This window comes from Salmo trutta, chromosome 24 (genome assembly GCF_901001165.1).
Source record: "Salmo trutta chromosome 24, fSalTru1.1, whole genome shotgun sequence".
Lineage (NCBI taxonomy): Eukaryota > Metazoa > Chordata > Actinopteri > Salmoniformes > Salmonidae > Salmo > Salmo trutta.
Window position 1 is genome coordinate 26,536,008 of NC_042980.1, and position 18,933 is coordinate 26,554,940.

The following is an 18,933-nucleotide window of genomic DNA, read 5'->3' on the forward strand; positions in this document are numbered from 1 at the left end:
CACAAATAGAACACTACAAATCACGTTTATTAGAAAAAAAGGGGAGACATACATATTGATGTATTTTCTCTTCCAAAAAGAATTGTCATACATGTGTATTTGCATATATATATGCTGTATATAAACAAGTGCTTGACTTGGGCAGACACTCACCAGAGCTGAGTACGGGCACCTCAAATTTTCTACTCCCGCACTCAAAATGATTAACGGTACCTATTTCACTCCAAGTATTGTACTGATATAAACTATATGCTGTTTAAACACTCTCACAACTTTACATTTTATTAAACAGTGAGACAAAGTAGTAGCAACAAGGAGGTAAATCATGAGTTGTTCTCCACTGAAAATACACATCTTCTTATTCCGAACCAGTGTTCTTCAATATTCCAATGGGTATTCTATTCTGCCATTTGGTCATGTATTTACATAGGCCACATGGTTACAGTAATAAGTCAGTAAGGTTTGTAATTTTGCCCTCTTTTTATATTGTAGCGACCCTGGTTTATGAGGGTAAATATCGTCTCTGCCACTTGAGCATGTTTTTGTGTGGCAGTAGATGGCTAGCAGGGCTTCGGGCCAGAAGGTTGAGGGATCAAGCCATGCTTCCTGCCTGTTTCATTACAATTTAGTATGAGCTATTATTAATGGGATAATCCACCCCCAGAAATAAAAATCCTGAAGCCCCTGTCAATTTGGTGAAAGACTATGTTCTATCAGTAGGGAAAATAAAACAATTCTCCATGATTTAACTTCTAAGTGATCAGTCTGTGAAATCAGGAAATCTTATAGGAGCGCGTCATATACATGGTTCTATCACTGGAGATAACACACTATCACATCTCATAACGCTTTTCAAACAATTAACTGCACTCCAGATCGCCAAATCGATGGTAGATGATATGGTTATACTTGTCTAGAACACATCCATCCGTTTATATCGTCATGACAAAGTATATTTTGCTAAGATGTGCTCAATCTAAACAGTGTACCAGATTATTCAACACAGTTTCTTCTTTAAGTACCATCTCATAATGCGCCCTGTGATACTTCACATGCTGATATTGGCTTTGGTATTATTGTGAGTAGCTACGTTTTCTAGCTAGCTACCTAGCTAGCTGGCAAGACCAGCGATAGCGTTGTATTGTGGGTTTTGCAGTGATTTTGACATGTTGCTACCAACCTCGTTATAATGACAAAGTGAAACATTTGTTCACAAAAAAACATTATTTTCACATAGCCTATTAGTGTTTTTTAACACTGTTTAACACTGTTAATCATAATAATGAGTGGTTTGGGGTGGATTATGCCTTTAAGAATGTCTGTGAGTCATAATGACATTACTACCCTGCTATAAGGTTAATGAGCAGGAGCGACCCAACCACATTCTGAAAATGACAATGCCTCTCGCAAATGACGACAATCTAATCCCGCCCTGTTTAAAAAAAAGATGATGTTGTTGCATTGAATGGCACCCTATTCAGTATCCACTAGATTGATTTTGTGAAATAGCCTACAATATATTACACGGGTGGTACCCCGCCCTCACGGGTGGTAAATGATTGAAATGTATATTTAGATTCAATGCAATTCTCGCTGCTGCGTGTATAGGTGGTGCATGTTTTGATAGGCCTAACCCATGTTATCCATATCTACAGAATTAAAAAACAGCAGTTTACAACAGAAATATAATTACTATTGTGATGCATAATGTCACCGTATCTTTGGACCGCCAAAAACGTTTGACAACTAATAGGTGCATGGAATTGTTGTTACTGTCTCATTAACATATTTTGAGGCATGCCTTGTAAGAGGCTCTATTTGTTGCACCCGTGAGTGAGAATGCTGTACCAATTTAAGTCCAATGTGGTTGGTTATGGTGTGTCATTAATTTACAATGTCTAAGGGACAAATTGGAATGACAGCTCATCTTAAACCTTAAATATGGTTGAGTGTTTTGATATGTACCTTCGGTCTGTTTTGCCCTGTTGTTGCTGCCAGTTTGGAAACCTTTCTTAGGCCTCTAGGAGTGTGCCAAAATGACGCATTGACAATGCCCACAACCTAATCTCTTGTGGACAGACTACATAACATAAATGGTGTAATTTAAATGAGATTTTCAGTTCTGGGTTGCCAAGATTACCCACAAACAAACAACATAAATATGAGTGTGCATCATGAAAGAATGACTACACACCATTAATGTTATTCTGAGAGAAATTTGAGACGTTTACTGCTTTGGAGCAGGGGCCGCTTCAGCTTGTGCAGGGACCACTTCGGCTTTTACAGGTGCTGCTTCAGCTTTTACAGATGCAGGTTCACCTTGTACAGCGGCCTCTTCAGCTTTTACAGGGGCCGCTTCAGCTTTTACAGGGGCCGCTTCAGCTTTTACAGGGGCTTCTTCAGCTTTTACAGGGGCTGCTTCAGCTTTTACAGGGGCTGCTTCAGCTTTTACAGGGGCTTCTTCAGCTTTTACAGGGGCCGCTTCAGCTTTTACAGGGGCCGCTTCAGCTTGTACAGGGGCCGCTTCAGCTTGTACAGGGGCCGCTTCAGGTTTTGCTGCTCCTTCTTTGGGTGGACATAATTTCCTGGAGAAAACAAGAGGTTTTATTATCATCATGAACTTTGTTTGATGTTTCACCAGTGCTGTGAGTAGACTTGTACAGTTCTATTTTTGACTGGAACGAATTGCAAAAACCGCTGAAGTTGGAGACTTATATTTCCCTCACTAACTTTAAACATCAGCTATCTGAGCAGCTAACCGATTGCTGCAGCTATACATAGCGCATCTGTAAATAGCCCATCCAATCTAACTACCTCATCCCCATATTGTTTTTATTTACTTTTCTGCTCTTTTGCACACCAGTATTTCTACTTGCACATCATCATCTGCACATCTATCACTCCAGTGTTCATTTGCTAAATTGTAATTACTTCGCTACTATGGCCTATTTATTGCCTTACCTCCTCACGCCATTTGCACACACTGTATATAGACTTTTTTTCTATTGTGTTATTGACTGTACGCTTGTTTATTCCATGTGTAACTCTGTGTTGTTGTTTGTGTCGCACTGCTTTGCTTTATCTTGGCCAGGTCGCAGTTGTAAATGAGAACTTGTTCTCAACTGGCCTACCTGGTTAAATAAAGGTGAAATAAAAAATATATAAAGTAAATATTTATTTTCTTTTTCTAGGTAATGCAAATCTGCTACTTACACTGTATCTGTTGAGTCCTTTACAAAACCACACACTTTGCTACTCTGCTCCAACTGCTGTTTGAGAGTGGTGATCTCCCCAGTCCAAGCCTCCTTTTCAGTTTTGAACGTCGCTGAGGAGACCAGACAAGGAGAGGAGATCAGAAGAGAAGAGCAGAGAAGAGAGGCAAAGGGAAGCCACTTCAGAAATGCACCCAGAGAGAGAGATGCGTTCTGTTACAGTGGCTGACATGTTACCAGATTTCACCACATTGTGGCACAAGTGGCTACAGGAATAACAACTCTACTAGAAAAGACTCACATACCTTCAATATCACTCTGCTCCTTCTGTATGGGTGCAAGTTCTTCCTCTTTTTGTTTCTTTGTGCCGAAAGTGAGAGATAACACAAAATATAGGTAAAGGGGAAAAATAACATTTACGCCTACTGTTTGCTGTACATACTAAAAATCCTTATCTGAGTCCTTCAAATCCTTCTACTCAGCACATTCCACTGCGCACAGACGTCAATTCAACGCTTATTCCACGTTTGTTCAACATCATTTCATTGAAATTACGTAGAAAAAAATTTGATTCAGTCAGTGTGTGCCCAGTGGGTTGACAAGCACCATACACCAACCTGGGTCAAATGTTAAATACTTTCAATAGCTTTTTTGATTGCTCTGGTTTAGTGCACCCTGTTCCAAGCTACACAGCCCGAAGCCATTGTCATCACTGTTCAATGCTTGGGGGTTGCACTTTTGGGACTATTCCATTGGATCCATTGTACCAGGAAAATGAAATCAAGAACAGCTTCATTATTTGACATACCTGTATGTACAGTATTCGACCCAGGTCTATTTAGTGCAGCCCAGCCCAGCCCTGTACCTGGAGAGCTACTGTCCTCCAGGTTATCGCTCCAACCCTAATTTAGCACAACTGATTTTACTTTTAGCTGCTCACCAATGCCTTATCTAGCTGAATCAGTTATATTAGATAACGGTTGGGCTGAAAACGAACAGGATGGTAGATCTCCATGGAGAGGGTTGGGCAGTCCTGGTCTAGTCTTTATAGTACACCAATGGTCTATATGTACAGTATTTAACCCAGGTCTGTCTAGTATGTATAGAACAGTAATGATCTGTCTCTCACCTTGTCTGCCTGGCAGGCCTCGACCTCAGTCTTCTTCTTCCCCTCCTCTTCGGTCAGTTTGTTCACCTCTGCCTCCATCTCCTCCACATTCTTCTTCTTCCAGTCTAGCTGCCCCTTCAGCAGGTTTTCCAGCCACTGCCTCTCCTTGAGTTGGTCGACGCGCGTCCGCTGCATCTGATCCAGATGCAGGTTCTGCAGGGTCAGCTTGGCTTTTGTCAGGTGCTGGCCAAAGACGATCAGGGCCAGGCCCATAGAGACCAGGATAGTTAGGCCTCCTAGCACCAATACAACCCTCATGGCTGCCTCTGGGAGTTTGTGTGGGTGTTGGTTATTTATGTTCTTTCAGTCTATGTATTTGTCCGTGTGTAAATGTATGTGTGTTTGCTGGACTTTATATGTGTATATACTGTATGTATATATCACATGTCTTTACAATATTAATTTTGTGTGGCAGAGAGCACAGTGACTATTAAACGGTTTACCTTATTCACTGAGTCAATGATAACGTGTGGTCGTATGAGTGAGTTTCAATGACTCGTTTGTTACCATAGTCTTCCCATAGCCTACAGCATGAAGCCTGAAGCAAATCTATGAACTGCTTCGTATATCATTTTGTTCCTCTTCCTTTTCTCTACAGTATATCTGAGGCTTACTGTCATTCCTGGTCCTGTATTCTTCTTCCTGGGTTGCCTCTAGTTTTCTTAGTTCAAAAGATGCTTCGTAATCCAAATTGAAAGCACTGTTAAAGAACACAAAAAACACCTCAAACCTCAAAATCTGTGTAAAAATGAAGAGGATGTATTGTCCAACTCTCTAGCACCACCGCCTACCACTCCCCACCTCCCTTTATCTGGTTGTGTGGTTGGTTATGATTATGGCATAACCAGTTTGACAGTTCCGACAGGAAGGATGGGTCTAATCACGTGACTAAGGTGTAAGAGAGGATTTCAGGTGAACAAAAGAGCAGAGCAGTCGCGGGTTCAATACAAGTTTGCAAACAGGGAGACACCTCTCACACAGAAGCCAAGAAAAAGGTCTAAATCGCCTTCTCCATGTAGGCCCTAATATTCCAGTCTCACAGCAACAATGTTCCGTAAACATCAGCCTGGGAGGTTTGTACGGAGTTACAACAAAAGACAGTGACTTTGCTAGCTGCTACAGAAGGACAGTGTTCATAAGGTCATAAATACAATAACATACAGAGTATCAGTGTCCTCAATCCTTGTACATCCAGTCTTGCTTCAATCACTATATTATTAGTTTAATACATAACATACAGCACCAAGCCTATTGACTATCAAACCTTACACAAACGAGTGTCACAAATAGAACACTACAAATCATGTTTATTACAAAGAAGGGTGAAGCGTACATCTCTTCCAAAAAGAATTGTCACCTCATTTGCACACACTGTATATAGACTTTTTCTATTGTGTTATTGACTGTATGTTTGTTTATTCCATGTGTAACTCCGTGTTGTTGTTTGTGTCGCACTGCATTGCTTTATCTTGGCCAGGTCGCAGTTGTAAATGAGAACTTGTTCTCAACTGGCCTACCTGGTTAAATAAAGGTGAAATAAAAAAAATATATGTGTATTTGCATATATATATATATATATATATATATATATACTGTATATAATCTAGTGCTTGACTTGGGCAGGAGCTCACCGGAGCTGAGTACGGGCACCTCAAATGTTCTACTGCTCGAGTTCCTGCACCTCTTATAAAATATTAGCTTAAAAGTATTGTGGAGCTCCTGCACTTAAATATAAACACTACCCACACCCAAAATGATTAACGGCAGCTATTCCAGTCCAATTATTGCACATTCTCACAACTTTACATTTTATTAAACAGTGAGACAAAGTAGTAGCAACAAGGAGGTAAATCATGAGTTGTTCTCCACTGAAAATACACATCTTCTTATTCCGAACCAGTGTTCTTCAATATTCCAATGGGTATTCTATTCTGCCATTTGGTCATGTATTTACATAGGCCACATGGTTACAGTAATAAGTCAGTAAGGTTTGTAATTTTGCCCTCTTTTCTTATTGTAGCGACCCTGGTTTATAAGGGTGGATATCGACTCTGCCACTTGAGCATTTTTTTGTGTGGCAGTAGATGGCTAGCAGGGCTTCGGGCCAGAAGGTTGAGGGTTCAAGTCATGCTTCCTGCCTGTTTCATTAGTCTCAATGGGATAATCCACCCCCAGAAATAACAATTCTGAAACCCCTGTCAATTTGGTGAAAGACTATGTTCTATCAGTGGGTAAAATAATACAAAAAACCTCCATGATTTAACTTCTAAGTGATCAGTCTGTGAAATCAGGAAATCGTGTAAGAACGCGTCATACATGGTTCTGTCACTGGGGATAACACACGATCACATTTCATAACGCTTTTAAAACAATTAACTGCACTCCAGATCGCCAAATCGATGGTAGATGATATGGTCATACTTGTCTAGAACACATCCATCCGTTTATATCGTCATGACAAAGTATATTTCGCTTAGATGTGCTCAATCTAAACAGTGTACCATCTCGTAATGCGCCCTGTGTCTATGGGAAACGTGTGAAAGGACTCTACTTGCTCTGAGCAGAGGCAAACTGCAAATTGAACTCGTGAGACATACTCCTAAATTGACTGCAGTTTTTTTAGGCGATTTTACCGCTATCTAACTACTTCACATGCGAATATTGGCTTGGGTATTATTGTGTGTAGCTACGTTTGCTAGCTAGCAAGCCCAGCGATAGCGTTGTATTGTGGGATTTGCAACGATTTTCACATGTTGCTACCAACCTCGTTATAATAACCAAGTGAAACATTTGTTCACAAAAAAATATTATTTTCACATAGTGTTTTTTTAAACACTGTTTTAACTTAGTGGTTCGGGGTGGAACCAACAGCATTCTGAAAATGACACCGTACTTTTTTACATTTTTAGCAGCATTTTGCTTTGATACCGTATAGGTGTACTGAAATATTAAATATAGAAGTGAACTTGCTTGCCACCCAGCTGCCTGTAAATTATGCCTACAGTTCAGAAGTGTTTGTGCATATGTTATGACGACATTTTGTGATGTTTTTGTTAGTTTTGGACTTTGGTAAGGTTTTTTTCTGCCGTTCGGGTACACCCCTTGGCCCATGATTGGTCAACTGTATGGATTCTTCAATTAAGTCTTTGTCATTCAACGAGAAACGACTCGTTTTCATGCACATTTTTTCATTGAAAAATACTGCATGACTAAGATCTCTGCAAAAACATCAAAGTTAATGACAGATTTATTTCAGTTATGTTAGATTCATTCAGACTATTTTGAGGAAGTGTATACTGGCTACAGCGTAAAAATGGACAAACAGTATTATTGTGTTTTTTTTATTTAGTTTTTCAAGCGAAGGTCTTTAAAGGGAGTATGCGAGCGCACTTGTTCGGTTCGCCTAGCTCAGGGTTTCCCAAACTCTGTCCTGGGGCCCACCCTGGGTGCACGTTTTGTTTTTTGCCCTAGCACTATACAGCTGATTCAATTAGCCAACACATTATCAAGCTTTGATTATTTGAATCAGCTGTGTAACACTAGGGGAAAACCCTAAACGTGCACCCAGGTGGAGGCCCCAAGACTGAGTTTGGGAAACCCTGGCCTAGCTGACTTCGGCTAGCCGCCAGCCGAACTGAAGCATGTATTAATTTAGCCGATTCTGTTGAAAACTTTTCTCAAACGGAATGAAATGGGGATAAACATACATTAATTTGTCTAATAGAAATTCTCATTTGCAACTGTTGGACTAATGATTACACCATAGATCAGCTAGATGCAGGCAAGAGTGTGCACTGTATGTGACCTTGATTACTCACATTTTTCTTTCGACCTATGCACCTACATTGTAAACTTTCATTCATAGTTTAAGTTGTAGCAACCTCATGATGGGTATAGGGAAAATTTGAGTATCATTTAGTAACCTAAACCTATCAGTATTACATTGAGCTGGGTGATTGGAATATGAATACAGTCATCCAATATGCTGTAATAGAAATAAGGCCATCCTCCGACACTGAACACCACTGTTAAGGCTACTAATTTTCAATACACCGGTGGCCCGGGCACAGTTAAATCATTTGGTTGCAAAAGTTAGGCCTGCTGGCCTGCCCTATGTTGATTGGAAACTGTTTCACGATGGGTAGATTTTTACATGACCACCTTAAAAGGGCCTCCACCATAGAAGTATAACTACAATTGTGATGCATCATTTCCATGGTCATTTGGAATGTCTAGTCAATGAGCATTATGGTTAATGCTGAGCCAGATACAAATTCAATTAGCACTAAGGTGTGAAGTAAAAGGCCTTTGGGCCCAACAAGTGTCAGGAGTCTTTGAAGCATCCTCTGAAGCCACCTCCTGCTGTTCAAAGACCATTCACTGGCATTTTCTACAAGAAATTTGCCTCCAGAAAAAAAGCTTCTCCCAAGTGGGTGTGACACCTACTCCCATTGCCTGCTGCACTGCTGCTTGGATTCTACCTGGCAATCTGTTCACCATCTGCCCTGGCCTGTCTCACCCTGTCTGGTACAGGTACCTCCACCACACTCACCCCTCTCTCCCGAGCTTTCGCTTGCCTCCAGCACACACACACTATTGGGGCGAGTGACTCTGAACTTACAGCGGCTAGCCCCAAGTCGTTATAGATTTTATTTTGTTCTTGTGCATTTTGTTATTTGCCTCATGACTCCTGCATACTTTGTTGACTACAAACTTTCTTTACCCAACTGTGGGACAGACTATGTTTGTTCCCACACTCGGGACTCTGACTCTCTATTAGTTACACAGACTCTTGGCCTCCCATCCTATTCTAACCACCTCTCGCCGGCTTTGTATTCATGTTACCTGATGAAATTGCTGTACAATATGATCTTGTTGCCATCTGATTTACATTCAGATGTCATAAATCAGCACTGCAGAGCTCTCCCTGTACTATGCCGTGCCTTGATTGTATTACTGTTGATGATATCTGGAAATGTGCATGTACACCCTGGCCCATCTACAGTTGCTAGCCCCAATTCTGACTTGTGCTCTGACATCTGCTTCACTGATTTCTGCTCTCGTAAAAGCCTGGGTTTTCTGCACATTAACACTAGAAGCTTATTACCTAAAATGGATCAATTAAAAGTGTGGGTTCACAGTTCCAATCCAGATGTGTTGGTCATTACTGAGACGTGATTAAGAAAGAGTGTTTTGAATACTGATGTTAACCTTTCTGGTTATAACCTTTTTTGGCAAGACAGATCTTCCAAAGGTGGGGGAGTGGCAATCTTTACCAAGGATCACCTTCAGTGCTCAGTTGTCTCCAACAAGTCTGTCCCCAAACAATTTGATTTGCTGGTTTTAAGCATTAAACTTTCTAATAGCTCTTTGTTGACTGTTGCTGGGTGCTATCATCCTCCATCAGCACTGGCCTGTACCCTACCTGCCCTAACGTCTCTCCTGGCCCCTTACACTAAATCTGAATTTGTCCTGCTAGGTGACCTAAACTGGGACATGCTTAAACCATCTGACCAAGTCCTAAAGCAATGGGACTCCCTAAATCTTTCTCAGATTATCACCAATCCCACAAGGTATGACTCCAAACACCCAGAAAAGACTACTCTCCTCGATGTTATCCTCACAAATAATCCTGATAGGTATCAGACTGGTGTTTTCTGAAATGACCTTAGAGGTCACTGTTTTACAGCATGTGTTCGTGATGGCTGCTCAGTGAAACAACCTGTCCTGATTTGTCATAGACGCCTGCTAAAAAACTTTAATGAGCAAGCCTTCCTCCATGAACTGGCCTCTGTAAAACGGTATAGAATCAGCTTGATCCCCTCTGTCGAAGACGCTTGGACCTTGATATTTTCAGTGGTATTGTTAACAAACATGCCCCCATAAAGAAAATAAGAATTAAAACAGGTTCAGCCCCTGGTTCGACCGTGATCTTGCAGAGTTACTCCATCTCAAGAATTGCATTCGGCGAAAGGCTCGGCACACGCATACTCAAGCTGACTGGCTATCGTTCAGGCAAATTAGAAATAAGTCCACTCAGGCTTTCCGGAAGGCCAAAGTTTTAGTTACTTTAAGGAGCAGTTCTCTCTGTGGGTCTAACCCCAAAAAGTTCTGGAAAACAGTTAGACCTGAAGAAAAAACCATCCTCCTCACAGCTTCCCACGTCCCTTAATGTTGATGATGTGGTTGTTACTGACAAGAAGCACATGGCTGAGCTCTTTAATCACCACTTCATTAAGTCAGGATTCCTATTTGACTCAGCCATGCCTCCTTGCCCGTCCAACATTTCCTCATCTCCAACCCCTTCTAATGCGACTATCCCCGATGCTTCTCCCTCTTTTTCCCCTGCCCCGCTACAATGTTCTCCCTGCAGGCAGTCACTGAGTCTGAGGTGCTAAAGGAGCTCCTTAAACTTGACCCCAAAAAAACATCTGGTGGGCAAGCGATAGCCAACACTGGACATTTGAGGAGTGGAAAGACATCGCCTGGTCCGACAAATCCCGGTTAGTGTTGCGTCATGCTGATGGCAGGGTTATAATTTGGAGTTAACAGCATGAGTCCATGGCCCCATCCTGCCTGTTGTCAACTGTACAGGTTGGTGGTGGTGGTGTAATGGTGTGGGGAATGTTTTCCTGGCACATGTTAGGTCCCTTGATACCAATTGAGCAACGTTTCCATGCCCCAACGAATTCAGGCTGTTCTGGAGGCAAAGGGGGGTCCAACCTGGTACTAGAGTGTATATTCCCCTGTCTATTCTCTTCCTTTAGTTGTCTGTCAATGTTGTGCAATGTTATAGCTATAGTAAATGTTTATGAATGAATGATTTGACGTCTATAAGGGTTAGAACTTGGAAACCAACAGTTGGATCAAGAATCAAGAAATTGTAGGCAAATGAGTGCAAACTAAACCATAATGGTGCAATGAATCTGACTTGAATGTTGATGACTGAATGGAGAATTTTAGCATTTAAACTAACACTAAACCTAACCGTTGTCCTAACCTTAACCTAATTCTCCTAACCTACTATGTTAATTATCCTAACCTGCTACGAAAAGTACATTCTGTTCATAGCTGTATACTATCTAGTCCTCACCTTCAATGTTTTAAATAAATATAGTGTTTTAACGTATGCTATTTATTTATTTGTTAAGGACAGATACAATGATTCAATGTTTTAATTGTATCTATTCCTAACAGATTAGGCTCTTATTATCTATTTATCTATTATTAACTCTACTCTAAAACTCTTAGAAACCATCTAATAATAAAAAGTCAAAGTCGTAACAGTTTTAGTTAAAAGCTCATCGTTTATTCAAGTAGACTTTGACATCTCTACACTACGGTCGTGAGGGAGAAGCGGAAAAGGGCGGTTAGGCCAGGTAGGTTACTCGGCCTGTCTAATGCCTCCTGCGGCCCCCTCTCCTTTGATGCCAGGTCACCCTGGGTCGGCGGCGCCCGCGGACAGGGTGGCTTGTGGGTGCTCTGCGATGACGAACTTTGGGACAGGTAGGGACATCTCAGGGCTTTGTGCCCTCTTCTATCCCTCTTCTCCGTTTTATCTGTCTGGTTGAAGGTCAGGTTGGGCAAGGTACAAGTGGGAGGGGTGGAGTTTTCCTTTTGTCATCCTCGACTTGATTTGATTAAAACAAAGTTTAATGGATAAAAAAATGTAAAGAAGTAAAGTAAAGAAAATAATAAAATAGGAGGAGGGGTTGGGTAGAGGGTACGAACCCGGTTTAGGGTAAGTGGTTTGGTTTGGGGTAAGTCATTGTATTGAAAATAGAAAGTAGGAGATGGAAACTTCAGGATATGGGAGGGGGGTGGTGGTTTGTGAATGGTTGTGGTTTATGTTTTTCGTGTTTTTCATCTTTCAACAGGAGTTGCAGAGAGGATTACACGTCTTCTCCAAAGCAGCAACATACCATCTACAGGGTGTTCTGAATTTTAGGTAAGTAATTAGGTAGGTATTCATGATAAAAGGCCACTTTGGGAAAGTATGCATTTTTTAAAAGGCCTTTATGTTTTAAAACGTGTTTTAAAAAGACAATTATGTTAATTGTTTTATGTAAAGTATTCTTAAAAGCTGTTCTTAGAACCTGGCAGCCTCTGTGCTTCTCCATAGGTGGGTTGAAATGAGTTGGATAGTAAACATTTATATGATATCAGCCTCTAGCGTTATTAAGAGTTAACTGAAAAAAGAAATCAACTTACAGTGTAGTAAAACTGGGGTTTAGATTGCTAAAATGTCAGCTTCTATTGCAGTGCACTACCATCCTTGACAGGTGGGTTTAAAAGGTTGTAATGGTTTAAAGTAAGTCCAGTGGTTAAAAAACAGGAGTTAAAATGTTAAAATATCAGCGGGAGAAAGAGTGTATATAATCATAATAAAATGTAACATATCCACTCTAAAATGGTTTTAAAAGAGGTTTAGAACTGATACAAATTCTCAATGTTTAAGAAGCACATAGAGGAGGGTGCTGGATAAAAATCTGTGTGGGTCGACTTGTTCATCCTCAATCATGGGCTTCAGAGATGGGTTGTCCACTGACCTGAGTGTAAACCTGCAGCCAAGAACGGCCATCCTCTCCTCAACTGTTCTCAGTCCTAAAGGTTCATGTAGTGTGTGTTTGTGTACGTGGGGAGTCTGTATGCCATCTTGATGGTAAGGTTTTGAATGGTCTGAAGTTTTCTGATGTGAGACCTCCCCACTTTACACCAGGCTGGTGTAGCATACTCAAAGAGCGTCCGAATGCACCTCTGGTAGACTCGATGGCTGTTCCTGGGGAGGCTCCTCCTTTTCTTTTACAGAGTGCCCTCAGGTGGTTCAGGCGCTTCCTTCCCTCCTTCTCCAGGCAGTCTGTGGGCACGCCAGGACATGTTTTCTTGGAATGTGACCGCAAGGAACATGGCTGCTGGGGTCATCTGGAGTGCCTGTCCATACAGTTTAAGGTCCACTTGCTTAGTTCTTTTGGGGTGCCTGGAGAAGGGGATGCAGTTGGTTTTCAGGGGGTTAAGCTTGCCCCGCCACAGATTTGCCAAGTTCGTGATCTCTGTTATGCACTTCTGTAGCTTTTTTCCTGCATGGGCAAAGTTCTCAGAGGAGGCCCAATAACAGAGATTGTCTGCAAACTGGGCCACATGTCCCTCTCTTGGGTGGGGGTAATAAATATCACAGATGTACATTAAAAACAATAGAGAGCTGAGGGTGGAGCCTTGGGGTACTCCCGCCTCTGGAGAGAACCTGGATGATGTCGCTTCTCCTACTCCCATGCAATCTCCCGCTGATTTAAAAAGCTGTTTAAAAGAGTGACCATCTGAGTGGGGAGTTTCAGGTTTGTATCTGATAGCCTATAGATGAGCCCATTGTGCCACACCTTATCGAATGCCTTTTCACTGTCCAAGAAGACAGCCACCGCCACCTCTTTTTTTGTTGAACCCGCTTTGTACAGCTTCGGCCAGGCTCAGGATGTTGATCTCTTCTTCTTGAAGCTGGCCTGATGTACTCTGAGTGCTCCGATGTTGTCGAAGTGCCTCTGGAGCCGGCTAGCCAGGACCCTCTCCAGCAGCTTCAAGAGGTTGATGGGCCTATAGTTGGCTGGCTGGTGAGGGTCCTTACCTGGCTTGGGGATCATTGTGACAACCGCCGACTTCCAGGGCTTGGGGAAATGTGCAGTGTGCAGACAGAGGGTGCAGAGGTCACAGAGCTGGTAGTGGAACTCAGGGGAGGCCTCCTTGATGAGTCGATTGTCGATAGTGTCCTCCCCTGGTGCCTTGATCTTCAGTTTCTTGATGTGCTCTTGCAGCTCTGTGACAGTGACAGGAGTGATGAGGGGGTGACTGGTGTCGAGGGTGGGGATAAAAACCTGACGGTCAATGATGGTTTTCCACTCAGGGTCAAACAGGGGGCCACCAGGGCAAGAGTGGATGTTTTTCAAGAACGTTGGCCTTCTCCGTGTCCTCCACTATTTTCCCTTGTTATTTTAGTTTTGTGACCTTGCTGTTGCTTTTCTTCCCATTGAGTTGGTGGATTTTCTGCCAGAATGTTCTGGGCTTGTTTAGGTCTGAGTAAAATGTGTCCTGTTTTCTCCCTCCCTCTCTTTCTTCATTTACATTCTTATTTGTAGTTGGTTTACTCTGTGTTTTACCTCAGTTGGCCTTATCATGAATTCTTTCCTCAGCTCCCTTTTCTGGTGGATTAGGAGTAATGGAGCACCATGCACAGACTTCATGGAGACCACTGGCTATGACGAGGATTTGGCCCATCAGGACGGCCTCTGGTCCAGGCATAGGGGGGCAGAACAAGAGATTTGGTAATTGTGGTTTCCCAGTCTGCAGTTTTGTAATCATGTTGGATTCTTCTATGTACAGACTGGGATTGAAGGCAGAGGTGAGGATAAGAGAGCGGGGGTCTCTTTTGTAGGGCTTGAGGGGGGCGGGAGTGATGTCATCATGGGATAAATGATGCAATAATTATTAATAAGTTTGAATTTTGCCCATTCTCATACTGCTACTGCACTGACTACACACACCTTGAAGATTTGTTTATGCATGGCAGCTTTTTTGAAAGCCCTCAAATATCCTACTCAATCTGACAACTGGTAAAGTTAAGTTATTCTGTAAAATAAGCCTTTGTGTAAAATAAAATGTTAAGCATGACGTCATATCTTGTGTACTGTATGTGTAGAAGACAACACTGCCATGTTTTAAGCATAGTCTTACAAGACAATGGTCAAATAATTACATTCTCTCCAAGAAATCTTTCAAATGTTTGCTTGTTTATTTCGCAGGACCCCAATTTTCAAGAAATGCATGATTAGCCTCGCAAACCTAAAAACAACAAGCATTATGACTTTCACTGATATGTAAAATACCAATATACAAAACAAAATAAATATAGAATTAATATTTCAATAGCATGCCTCACAATGCAAAAGGCGTATGTACTTTATGTATACATTAGAATGACAACTATGAAGAGATGAAGCATAATTCTCAAATCACATTTTATTCATAAAAACAAAGCCCTGGATCTACCACTCTAATCTAGGTTTATAACAAAGCTCTGATTTTACATTGTACCTTGATGCATACAAGTAACACAGCCTAAATGTCTTAAAAGCTGGTTGACTGCACCCATCCATCTGCGCAATATACAACAGTCTGTCTACACCGGAAACAGTCGGCTGGGTAGTTAGTGCCTTATTCAAACGCCTTCAGAATGAATTTACATTGCTGGCACATCTTTTTACACGTGAAGGTATTGCGGGGGAAGAAAAACAACAGTGGGAAAATATAAAATACATTGCTTAAAGTCAAACAAGGCAGTTTGACAAAGAGAACGGCCTAGAAACTCTATAGCACATGTAAGGTAAAAGGAGAGATAGATGGTGCTTTGCTTTCTGTACATTCTAGAAGGTTTAGTAGCACCATGTTAAAGCTCGAGTCAACTGTCTTAAGGGCTTTTCACACTACATGTTCTTAGCCCAGGGCAAACCTTAACCCTGGTTGAGAACTAGCCCTGGGCTACGTGCAGTGTGAACGCGACTTAAGAGCGACAGGCAAGGTAAAGCTTTAAGGGAAATAGTCCATTTCAGTTCAGTCAGTGCTTTCAGCCTCTTCATTTTAGTTTCCTCCCCTCATCATGTCATGTGCGGTAAGCAATGTAATTTGATCTCAGAAGCATATTCTATCTTTAACTGCTCTTAGTAAGTTAATATGGCTTGGCGAGGCAGAGTACAACAGACGGAAGGAATGCAGTCACACCGGGTGATTGACAGGATAGTTCTGGAGCACGTGATGGTCAGGCGCTGTGTTGACATGATGACAAAGGTCAGAGGTGTTCTTTCCTGTCCTGAATCTCTGGTGGACTGCTGGCTGCTGCTGCTGATCTGTAGCCTGGTCCCAGATCGGTTTATGCTGTCTTGTAAACTCCTATGATTGTCACGCCAATGGCCATAGGATTTGTCGAGACAGCACAAACTGATCTGGGACTAGGTTAGCTGTTGAAGGTGCTCCATTAGCTTTTCTGAGTGTCCGTCTCCAGTTCCAGTTCCTCTCCATCTAGTAGTTCTTTGTCCACTTCTTGTAGTTCCTGGTCATCTTGTAGTTCTTTGTCCTGGTCATGTATCTGATCATACTGTAGCTGCTCAACGTCTTCATCTTCCTCGTGCAGAGTCAGTTTCCTGCCCTCCACCAGCTTCATCTTGTCCCGGATGTGTACAGCAGAGGACGCCATGTCTCCTGGGCTGCCGAAGTACTGCTCACTCCTAAAGGGGGACATAGCGGCGGGAAGGAATCAACAACAAGGCATCAGCTCTCCTCTTAAAGTGGCATGCATCATTAGATCTTCAAACATCTTCATGTACAATCTATGATGTTGATAAATGGTTATAGTGGATGGATAACATCAGTTGCCAGTGTAAATTAAGTTTGGTACTTGAGTAAATTGGAAATAACTTTACCAGCATTGACGTTAACCCGCACCATGACAAGTTTCAGGGAGTCACTAAAGTCATGCAGGTTTTAGTGTGACCTGTCGTCTGTTTCTTACCCATCTGGGAATATAACAGGGACAGTGAGTCTGTCCAGTAGAGCCTTCCCCACCGTCTCCACCTCCTCATAGGTCTCCTGCTCCACCTCCACTGGGAGATCACCCTGCTCTGGGCTGGCTTGGACCAGCACCTGGGATGGAGAAGACAGTGTTGTGTTCATATTTCAGAACAACATATGGATTCTTTAGACATTCAAAATGGTGAAAACAGAGAGCCACAAACAGAGAGCCAAAATATCACTAACCCAAACAGATCTATAATAGATAAAAATACAAAATATGTTACAACTTCCCCAGTCTCCCCTTAATAATAGCCTAGTGAGCGCAACTTTCAAACAATTTCCCCCACTCTTCCCTACCAGCGAATCGAAGGAAATTCCGATGAGCGCAACAAAGTTCCTGGATATTTTTTCCAATGAAAGTAAAGGACAGTAATGTTACCAGTAAAGTAGGAAGACCAGGTTTCAATAGGTGATAATAAGACAGTGTCATGAAAGGAGTGTGGTGGTTTGGCCTGGCAAAGTGGTTTTATGGCTGACTGAATGGGAGCAGATAATTAAGAGTCTTTTACTCTGCTGCTCTCGGGAAGAAATTACGAGTCCCCATTGTCCGAGACGAGTCAAGACTGAGTAAAAATGTGTCCAACACAGAGACAAGACCGAGACACTCAATATTTGGTCTCGAGACTGGACTCACTACAACACTGATCATTAAAGAGGCTCTGGAGTTTAGTTGCTAATTGTTTACCTAAAATGTTGGCTTGAGTGTTGCCCGTCATCACTACCTTCTGTCATGAAACCTCACAACCCGTAGGTTTTCCATAGGCAGGGAAAAATACTTTTCTTGGTGTCTCATTCTTCACACAGTAACTATTGTCCATTCTCCACCCACCTTCTCAGCTGCGGTGTGGAAAGAGCATGCCATTTCCAGCCGATGGACCCTCTCCTCAGAGGTGACAGTGAACTGTTTCCAGACCCGGTTGAGGTGTGGCAGGGTGTCACCAGAGGAGCGCGTGGTGCAGCGTAGAGACTGACACAACACCACCGTCGCCTGAAGCAGCTGACGGCCGTAGTCATAGGTGCTCTGAAACACAGAGAGAGAGGGAGATGATCAGGGTTGTGGTAATGTGTTCAGGGTTGTGTTCTGTACATGTATGTCAACAGCTTGCCATGAGAGATCAGTACCTGTGCAACATCCACAAATTTCTTGTGTTTCTCCAGCAGCGCTTTGGTTTCCTGTGCATCGTCCCCGAGCCTGATGTGGGTCTTCAGGAGAGCATCCAGCAGCTCACCAAGCCACTCCACCGCCTGAGAAGCAACACAGGTATGAGGTTTACAAGGTCTTAACAACAAAAACAATATGTCAATAATAACAATACAACACAGTGACATGTTCAAATATGCAACCCAGAACCAAAGATTAAACTAACAAATAGACTGACAGATCAAGAAGGGAAGGCCCATAGACTGACCTGTGATGCATCTTCCTCACACTTGAAAAGCTGGACCATCTGAAGCATCTTCAGTCTCCTCACATCCACCATGTCTTCACATCTAGACAGAACCAAAACACTCTTAAAACATGACTATGGTCATTCCCATGTCAATATCCATGGCAACGGCCAAAATTCTATGATATTCCAGAAATTGTCTGACTCGTGGAAGCTTTGTAAACAACTTCAGCATTATCTGGAGCAGCTGCAGCCCTGAACGCTCAGGAAAAAATACATCTGGGCAAACCTTTGTTTCCGGAGATGCATGTCCTCCATAACTCCTTGGATATGATCAATGTTTTCTTTGTTCTCAATGGGCACGTCCTTCCCATAGGACCAGGTTGTCTGGTTGGACATCTGATCCATCACGACCTGACCTTTCTCCCTCAGGCCTGCCAGGGATCCCTCTGGACAGAGCATCACAGCAGAGAATATTCCTCAATAACCAAACTAACACCACTGATAATTATAAAATATTCTAACCAAACCTTATTCTTGCAGTTATCCATCT

At 42.4% G+C, this 18,933-nt stretch overlaps 2 protein-coding genes across 5 annotated transcripts in view; both read right to left on the reverse strand.

Annotated features, from left to right (window-relative positions):
• Positions 1-6: 6 nt before the first annotated feature.
• On the reverse strand, positions 7-5,199 carry LOC115160997 (neurofilament heavy polypeptide). The gene is made up of 4 exons (XM_029711623.1): positions 4,342-5,199; positions 3,518-3,572; positions 3,214-3,325; positions 7-2,585 (listed from the first exon to the last, which is right to left on the reverse strand). The coding sequence occupies exons 1-4, from the start codon at positions 4,636-4,638 to the stop codon at positions 2,228-2,230; spliced, it is 822 nt and encodes a 273-aa protein (XP_029567483.1). The 5' UTR covers positions 4,639-5,199; the 3' UTR covers positions 7-2,227.
• A 9,937-nt stretch (positions 5,200-15,136) lies between these two features.
• The window catches only part of LOC115160998 (SEC14 domain and spectrin repeat-containing protein 1), a 28,564-nt gene continuing 24,767 nt past the window's right edge, over positions 15,137-18,933 (reverse strand). For all 4 annotated transcript variants that reach the window (XM_029711627.1, XM_029711625.1, XM_029711626.1 and 1 more), the window contains 6 exons: positions 18,670-18,829; positions 18,402-18,483; positions 18,115-18,237; positions 17,822-18,013; positions 16,931-17,061; positions 15,137-16,646 (listed from right to left, as the gene is read on the reverse strand). In XM_029711627.1, coding sequence (XP_029567487.1) covers positions 16,397-16,646; positions 16,931-17,061; positions 17,822-18,013; positions 18,115-18,237; positions 18,402-18,483; positions 18,670-18,829 — 938 coding nt within the window. In that variant the 3' untranslated portion in view covers positions 15,137-16,396. The remainder of the gene's footprint in view (positions 16,647-16,930; positions 17,062-17,821; positions 18,014-18,114; positions 18,238-18,401; positions 18,484-18,669; positions 18,830-18,933) is intronic.

Coding starts and splice junctions, on each gene's coding strand:
- LOC115160997 (XM_029711623.1), bottom strand. CDS start 4,638: ATGAGGGTTGTATTGGTGCTAGGAGGCCTAACTATCCTGGTCTCTATG. Junction 3,573..4,341: donor AGGCCTGCCAGGCAGACAAG/GTGAGAGACAGA, acceptor TTCGGCACAAAG/AAACAAAAAGAGGAAGAACT. Junction 3,326..3,517: donor GGAGCAGAGTGATATTGAAG/GTATGTGAGTCT, acceptor TGGTCTCCTCAG/CGACGTTCAAAACTGAAAAG.